This window comes from Lissotriton vulgaris, chromosome 1_1 (genome assembly GCF_964263255.1).
Source record: "Lissotriton vulgaris chromosome 1_1, aLisVul1.2, whole genome shotgun sequence".
Lineage (NCBI taxonomy): Eukaryota > Metazoa > Chordata > Amphibia > Caudata > Salamandridae > Lissotriton > Lissotriton vulgaris.
The window spans coordinates 1,294,686,662-1,294,695,753 of record NC_141685.1 but is presented as its reverse complement, the minus strand read 5'-3'; the positions used below and the strand labels follow the sequence as shown (position 1 = coordinate 1,294,695,753).

The 9,092-nt window shown below is 40.5% G+C and overlaps 1 protein-coding gene and 1 pseudogene across 2 annotated transcripts in view; both read left to right on the top strand.

The window, feature by feature from the left end:
* Positions 1–270: 270 nt before the first annotated feature.
* The window catches only part of SP1 (Sp1 transcription factor), a 176,622-nt gene continuing 167,800 nt past the window's right edge, over positions 271–9,092 (top strand). Inside the window, exon 1 of one of the 2 annotated variants that reach the window (XM_086965388.1) lies at positions 271–441. In XM_086965388.1, coding sequence (XP_086821514.1) covers positions 435–441 — 7 coding nt within the window. In that variant the 5' untranslated portion in view covers positions 271–434. The remainder of the gene's footprint in view (positions 442–9,092) is intronic. The other variant, XM_086965395.1, reaches the window with a different exon arrangement.
* On the top strand, positions 6,301–7,165 carry LOC147749025 (serine/arginine-rich splicing factor 9 pseudogene; annotated as a pseudogene).

Below are 9,092 nucleotides of genomic sequence, written 5' to 3'. Positions count from 1 at the left end.
CTCCTATGGGTCATTCCCCCGTCTGTCAACGCAGCTCGTGCTGCTATTGGTAGAATGCCAAGTCACGCAAAAGGAAACGCAAAAAAATAATGGGCGGGATAAAATAAAAATAAAAAAAAACTGTGGCGTCTCTCACCACACCACATTCCTCCTTCTAAACATACCCTCCCCCTACAGGGCGGGGCCCTCTCCCTTGTCTATTGGCCAACCCTCCCTCTGCCAGTCAAAGAAGGCGGGCTTTGGAGCCTCCCATAGTCAACTGGGAGTGGTCCACTAGCTTGTCACGTTGGCTAGTCCCACCCCTACACTGTCGAGTCCCCTTCCCTTCCAGTTAGGTTAGGTTGCTTGCTTGCCTCGTCAGCACGAGATCGGTGGATGTTGGGTACGCGGGCTTTTGGTTTGAGTGAGCGCTCGCGTCCCGGTTACCCCAGAATATGAGCGGTAAGAAAACGATTAGTTTGGGAATAAAGAGGGAAGGGCTCGCTCTCTATGTTAGATGTGAGAGCGCGAGCATGTTAAGGCGGGCTGAGGGGTGGAGGCCGCGGCTACAGACAGGGCGGCGGGAGGAAACAGAGGGGAGGCCGTGCCTGCCCCCGGTGTTCCCTCCAGCCCTGCCCACAGGGACTCGAAGGGGGGTTGGGGGAAAGCACCTTCTCACAGCCCCTCCCTCCGCCCCGCCGCTGATCGCCCCTCATCCGCCCCCCGGAGGCGGTGTCTCCCGCCCTTTCTGGGGGAGCGGGCGGGTCAGGGGAGGAGAGAGCAGAGCTGCTGCCCCTCAACAACCTCCCACCCTCCAAACAGTATCAGACGCTGACTTCCTGAAATGGAGATTAGTGAATATCAAGTGACTTGATGTTGTAATAGTGTGAACACATGGAAAATTACGATGAATTTAATTTGTTACATATTTAAATTAAACATGAACATTCGCTTAAGCGGAGGTGTGTATCTACATTACTGTTGTATTTCTTGTAGCCTTTAAATGACGTCCGTGTAGGTATTTTACTGAGGGAAACCCGTTTGCTTCTTCTGTATTGCCATAACCAGTATATGACGAATGATATAGTTATGTCAGAACTAAGTTGTGAGCAATAGAACCGTTCCCTCTTATTCATTTTGGTACCATAGCTTCAGATTTTTTTTCTCACCCTTCAATACCTTCGCCTTTAGTCTTTTACGTGTGTTCGCACCTAGCATATTGATCACCTCCTTTAGTAAGGCGGTCCAACTCATCACCGTCAGTCTCTGGTTATATGGTGAGGTCAATAAATCCATTCTTGTGTCTAGTCATAATCCCTAATGGGCACGTTTCAGGATTAATGCCTGGCTTTCTTGTTTAAAAAGAAACTACTCGTCATTCCCAGGGTTTTACGGTTAAAATGTGTATAAACCTTTTTATTTCCAGAATCATTTTATTTATATTTAACGCGAGGTGTAGCACATATCAAAACTGTAAATCATTTGTAACTTCCGGAAATAGCTGTTTCACAAAAATATGATGCTCACATTATCAGTCTCTGAAAGATAAAATTCCAAGTCATTCCATTGGATTTCACATTTGGGGGCCATCACATTTTCTCAAGTTAAGATTTTTTTTATTTTTAGACAAACACTTGTGTGTGGAAAAAACATTACGTAGTGCACACAACTTTCAAAATGGGTCCTCCCCCAGTGGCAGAAAGCAATGTGTATGTATTCTTGAGTATGCATCAGACCTATGCCTTACACTTGCATCACCTATAAATTGATGTAGCTGCAGCATTTTGAATATGCTATATATAGTCTTTCGGAGGCACAACGGTGGATGGTCCTAGAATTATCAACCTGAGAATGTACATACACGGTTGTCTCTGATCTTATGAGTGAAACGTATAAAGAGAAAAAAAGTATGCAAAATTCAAGAAGTAACAGTAATTTTTAGAACCAGCTGTTGAATGAGATTTTGCAACAAATCTGAAATGTTCAAGATTTTTAACGATGGAGACAGGTTTTGGAACTTTCCACACGAAAATACATCATACATTGTGTTTCTTGTTGTTGAAAGATTACTGGGAATTGTCTAGCTTCTGAAACAGCATATTTGTCTTGGATGTCTTCTGCATAAACAAACTGATAGCTACAAGTAATAATAGCAGGGAGACCTACTAATTTATTATAGACTCCTTGAGATTTTACTAATGTGCAATATCTTCTTGTTTGGATAAGTTTTATATAGTCAAAAGACTTTTTATCTTTGTGCAATATTGTGAGTTTTTATTAACTGTGCAATAAATAAATTCAAAATTCAAAGATAGCTACCATTACGATAAATACATTTCTTAATAGCACTCATAATGTCAGCACACGTTTTTAGTAACCTGTACTACTATGGATCACCAATGCATTTCTTGGAACTGTGAAACAAATGAGACCAGAGGGGGAGAGGTAAAAATGGGGGTGCAAATGAGGTACTTATGACAGGTAATGGGGAAGCAAGTCTTATTTCTGTATGTACCAGCGATGGAGACATCAGTGTAGTCGCCACATAAAATGTTAGTGATCTGGGGGAGGGAGTTTACAAGTGTATTACATACATTTTGAGTTTACAAGTCTTCATGGTAACTTCTCCCTCCATGGGGTCGGTACTAACAGATTTAATCTGCAGGAAATCAATCAAGATGGCTCACAGACCCCACTCCCTATTGGTCAAAATTAGTGCAGTGGTGACTTAGCCCTCACTTCTCACCTTGGGGAATCTCGCCCTCTACCTCCAGTGATGCAGACATCCTGTGCATCCCACTCTTTTGAGTGTTATCAGGAACATGTCTTGTGGCGTTCCGTGGAGACGTTTACCGGAGCAGGAAGACTCCATTTACCCGACCTTCAGATTTCAGTCCAGCCTTCCGTGAGAGGCACTGTGATTCCCCTGATAAAGGGCATGCCATCTAATGCCCGAAATGCATTGGACACGTTTGAAATACAGTGCCTGATTTATATACTACTGATAATGATTTTGAAGACTCAATAACTACACAAGTATGAATTTAATTTTGAAATAAAACAAAAGACTAAAAACGAAGAACATTGATTGGAAGTCATTGTCTGAATCAAGGAATGACGATTATGTGTGTGCCAACGAAGGGATGAGACTAGAGATCGTCTAGCCTCACGTTTCTTAATATTTCAGACGTCGTGGGGCCCTCGACGCCACCTAGCTGAGCACCACCAAAACTCCCCAAAAAATTTATCAAAAGACTGTTTAATCAAACAACTCAAAAAACAAGCTGTGCATCTATCCGATAACTGCCTCTTGTCATTCTTTAGCTCACCTCCTGACTTTGAATATTTGTCATGAAAGGTTTCTAAACACATAGCTTTTTATCGGATATGAGAGGTATCAATTTTTCCATTGTGAAAACCTACCATAATGGCTTGGGAAGATACAATAGCAAGTGGCATGCTTTTATAATACAGGTGCCAACACAGTCATCCATGCTAATATTGCCACAGCAATCAGTACGCTTATAGATAACAGTATTTCATAGGTACAACTTACATCAGAAGGAGAGTGTGAGTCATGTGACTTGTAACAATATACAGCCATACTTCACCCCAAAAATTATTACTAATGTGTACACTCAATTGTTGCCTGCTGTCACATCATCACTGGAGGTACGTTATATGGAGTAATTTTGTTTTGGGAGACCTTCAGTGCAATTTTATTTTATTCTGGTATCTACTTATTGAGAAATGTACTTATTGTACTTCGAATAATTTGCATGTGTGCTGGTCAAACTATCTCCTGGACACCCCCTCAGCCCTTTCTTGCTACGCCAAGAGATCCACCCATTAAATGGGCGGAAAGGAAGGAATGTTTTTTAAACTATATATAAATTATTGATGATGAAGAACTTGCGTTTTATTGCACTCATTGGGGACGCAAGTACTGAAGTTAACCCTTTATGGGTTCCGAAGTGGCGAGCTACTAGCCAGAAAAGTGCTTCAACACCCATCAGGGGTAACAAGTGCTATATGAATGCACACCTTTCTTCTCCAACTGACTAATATCCACCACTGAAATTACTTCATATTTCACCATATTAATTCACCACTAATCCTTTATGAGCTTCCTGAATAGTATGCGTCAATACCCTATCAGGGGTAACAAGCGCTATATAAATACAAACCTTTTCCCCACTCTATCCTTCTGCTATAATTCCAAATAACTGACTAACCTAGCCACCACTTAAAATGTACTTGCATGTTTCACTATACTAATTCAACAATAATAATCTATGGGTCCCGGAGTAGCGTGCATCTCGCCGAAAAAGCGCTTCAACGCCTCGTCAGGGGTAGTAAGCGCTATATAAATGCAATTACAATACAACAGGATCAATAAACAAACAAGAACGTCTGCAGAGTGCAATGTTTTTAAGAATGCCGTAGCAGACTTGAATGAGTACTGTTCTCCTTGTGTTTGAATTGGAATTGATAGGGTTAATTTTTTCTAGAGGAAACAAGAAAAGTGAGCCTGTTGATTAATGTTTCTGCACTGAAGAAATTAGCTATTATGTTTAGATTTGGGTCACTACATGACAAATTCATAAGGGACCAAATTATAATGCATGTGAATAACCAGTTGCTACAGGAAAAGCTATGGCCTCATGGTGACTCGCAGTTGAATACAAGTAATTTCTCCTGTGCGAACAATTGAAATTACTAACAGCAGTGCAAAAGCTGCCTTGTAACAACTGTTAGAAGGGAAGGGTGTGGTTAGTAGAATCGTGCAGACAAAAAATTTGAAAAGTGGCACGGCCACCATTTGGAATGCAGATAAGGTGAAAGATGTGCAGAAGGGTTTTGGCAAATCTAGCTCAGAAGGAAGGAAGTGTTATCGTTCTGATAGTTTATGCCGTCTTGCTTATAGTAAAACCTGCCCAACAATTAATCGGATGTGTGCAGCGTGTGGCATTAAAGGACATTTAGCGAAAGTGTGAAGAGGTATAGTTGTGATGTCATGGATAAATTGGTTAAGGAATCCATTTGGAAATTGATGTGAAAAAATCCTGTGGGTTGTCAATTAATACAAGAAAAAAGTTGGGTGGAATCGAAATGTTTATTGTGTCAGACTCTGGTTCCCCATTCACTATTGTGAATGAGAGCGTTTTGAAGGAGCAGTTTGTAGGGAAATTAGGAAATTAACTCACTCTCCCGGGTATCTCCCCAGAAACCTTTGAGGGAATGTATTCCCATGTTGAGATTCAGAGTACTAGCGTGTATTTATCTAGGACCCCCTGAAAACATAGATACTTTGGTTCCTAGGTCAGGGAAAACAACATAATTGAAAAACAACAACCTAGGCAACTGGTGTTTTAAAAATAGAAAATACATATAAAAGGACAGTTGGCTACAAATTATTTATAAAACTCGATTTTTTATTAGGTGGTGAAAATTCAAAGACATAACATGATTACAAATGACAAGAATAAAATTCTACAAAACACATAATCAATTAAAAATACAATATCAAAAATTCATGTAAACACAAGTAAAATTATAAAATGGTGGCACAATATATCTCTACGCGCGTTTCGGCGAACCAGCGCCTTCTTCTGGAGCAGCCACGTAATTTCTACAAAGTAAGAGTGTATATAAACATAATTATACATTGAAAATAAAACATATTGGTGAAGTCAAGATCATTTCATCACAAATTTAAATGTCAGTAGCCAAATAGTACCTTTTATAACACATAGTCAATAAGACTATAAAATACAAAGTTATATTGTTTTGTTGAATTTTATTCTTGTCATTTGTAATCATGTTATGTCTTTGAATTTTCACCACTTAATAAAAAATCGAGTTTTATAAATAATTTGTAGCCAACTGTCCTTTTATATGTATTTTCTATTTTTAAAACACCAGTTGCCTAGGTTGTTGTTTTTCAATTATGAGATTCAGAGTACTTGCATTTGAATTTAAAAATAGAAAGGCTACAGCAAATTATATGTGGCTAAGGAGGGTCCATGTGTTTTGGGATGGATGGACCAAAGAGAACTTTATCATTTTGAATCCCAATAGCATGGGAACAAGTTTTGATAATGGGGTTTTCAGGAAAAAATTGTATGTTAAAAGGATTTTGCCACAAATCAATTTAAAAAAAGATGCCAAGCCTAAAATTCACAAAATGAGGGATTGACCTGTGATTTGATAAATTGAAATTGTAAAACTTTGAGTGCTGGTATTAGTGAGCGTGTGGAGGGTGGCTGAATGGATTACGCCGTTGTTGGTGGCAAGACAACCTCATGGTAAAATACGGTTATGTGTAGATTTGAGGTATTTCAATAGAAATATTATCATAGATGTCACGGATGCGTCCGTATTTATAGAACAGGTCCTCCACATCTTTCTCGCGCACGTCAGCCGGCAGGTTGCCTACATAGATACGGCCATCCTTCTCACGGTCCCGAGAGCCACCGGGGCCGGCAGAGTCCCGGTCTCCCCATCCACCGAAGCCAGCCATCCTCTTAGCTTTGGTGCCCTTCGCCTTCGTACGCTTCGAAGACCCCAGGGACGCAGAAGATGCTGTTTATGGAAGGAATGGCTACGATTGCGGTCACTGCCGCCTGCGCGTCGAGTATCCCCGTGCTTCCCGAGGCCGTGGTGGTATCGGTGGGGGCGGTCCCCGCGGCAGGAATGGTCCTCCTTCCCGACGCTCCGAGTACAGAGTGCTTGTTTCAGGACTTCCTCCTTCTGGGAGTTGGCAGGATCTAAAGGATCATATGCGAGAAGCTGGAGATGTCTGTTATGCTGATGTGCAGAAAGATGGGATGGGAGTAGTTGAATTTCTTCGCAAGGAAGATATGGAATATGCACTGCGTAAATTGGACGACACGAAATTTCGATCTCACGAGGGTGAAACTGCCTATATCCGGGTTTGTCCTGAGAGAAGCACCAGCTATGGTTATTCGAGGTCTCGATCTAACTCAAGGAGTTGCGACTCTCCTCCATACCAAAGCCGTGGCTCCCCCGTTACTCCTCTCCATTCAGGCCCTATTGATCCCGCTGACTGGACTTTTCTTTTACATGTGACATGAGCGCCTGATTGGAATTTACATTCCTGACCTGGTGGAGTAAAAGTGTCTGAAATTTCCTTTCCCTTTTTAAATAAAATTCTTTTTTTTAATGCATTAGTTTTTGTGGGGGAGGAGGAAGGGGGCTAAAAAGGATCGTCCATTGATTCCTGCGTTGTTGTTTGGGGGGAGGGAGGGTTAGTGTTTGTTCTTTTTTTCATTGATGTACCTGGAGAAGTGAGAGGTTTTGTAGGTCTTCATTGGAAGTGATTGTTGGCGCAGCTAAATGTTTTGTTTGGAAATATATTTTTAACAATGCATTTTTTCTGGCTGTGACTTATTTTCTGCCGTGGAGACTTGGTGTTATGGACACGTGGCCTTTATTCATCTTATTCTGCACACTATAGCCTACTGGAATGTGTGCATACACAAAACATCAAGACGTTATCACAGCACGTGTAACCTATCGACCAGGAACGTTTCAAGTTACTTCATCTTTATTAGCAGTTACTCTAAGATCAGTTACTTCTTGCAGACGGAGTGGTACTCTTGCAGAGTTTACACGAGGCTGCTGTTGTCTGGCTTCTGTGTCCTTATAATTTCTCTAAATTGTGCAGCTTCCCCAGGATCGATTCGATTTATTGAACTCTGCATGATGTACATAGTTTTTGCAGTGGGTGTTAACAGTCTCCTTTATGCCAAGCAGGTGTTAGTCTGACCCGGGTACTTGCCATTAAAAACTTGGATTGCGTTTTCCAGTATTGAGAAAAAAAAACTAAGGGTTTACACACTAGAAAAAAAGTGGAAATCAAGTGAATTGGTGCCCATATTGTTTCGTTAATGGCTAAGTGAGGTGACATGACAAATGTAAATTTCTTTTCTTGACCGAAACATTAAACTCCTTTCTTAGCAAAAAAAAAAAAAAGAAATATTATCATAGAGAGATTTCCTCTACCGAAAATAAATGAAAGTTGTCACTGACCAAAAGTATGCAGTGATTTACATCAATAGATCTTTTCTCTGCATACCTTCGAGTTCCATTGCACCAGTAGAGTAAATTTTTGACTGCATTCATGACACCTATGGGTTGATTATGTTTCATCAGCATGCCATCTAGGCTAGTCTTGGCGGCCGTCTTTCAAATATGAAAGCTTTATTTTGCTTGATTTAAACAAGGGAAGTAAAAGGCAAGAACATCAGAGGGCGAGAGAAGTCTGGAGGAAAAAAAATGTGGGTTAACAGCTGAAGCCCCGAATTGTACATTTGCTGTACAATCTTTAAATTACATTGGGCATGCAATTGCTAAGGAAGGTGTTAAACCTAAAATGTAGTTAGTGGAAGCGCTTAAGAATGCACCCACACTAACTAATACATAAAAATGAATGTCTTTTTTTAGGATTAGTTGAAATTTAGTCGAAGTACATCAGGAGCTTTGCTGAAAAGACTTATTTTACTCCAATCAAAATATACTTTATTCGGCTTTAGAGTGAAAACAAACGTTACACCATTCCGTACAATACAATGAATGATAATAAAAACAAAGGGGATTAATCCTATAGAAAAAGCAGCAGTATATACATCTTGTGCAAAAGATTAATCAGACGGATAAAACACACAATGAGGGGTGCCACTTGCTCTCCATACAAATCTTAAATCTCAATGAAGATTTCAGAAAGCCTACTGTAAAAGACACACATTCTGGTTTCAACAGTTGTAAATAAGAGCTGGACGAACCTGGATAAAATTCAACTTCGTTAAAAGAGGTGTTGAATATCTGCGAGGTACTTAATAAAATGTACAAAAAAACATAAAGTGTAGCAAATCCTGAGGAGACACTCTGTCGCAGCCACAGGATGCTAACACCTGACCTCTGCAGCTCCTTTTTGGGGCGGCAAGCCACAAATGAAAATAATCGAACCGCAACCTGACCAATAAAAAACGTTCATGAGATGAACGTGGCCACAAAAGATAGGGCTCAATGGATGGAGATGATTTGAGCACCATATATTTGTGGACACTTAATTTTCCAATTTCTGTATC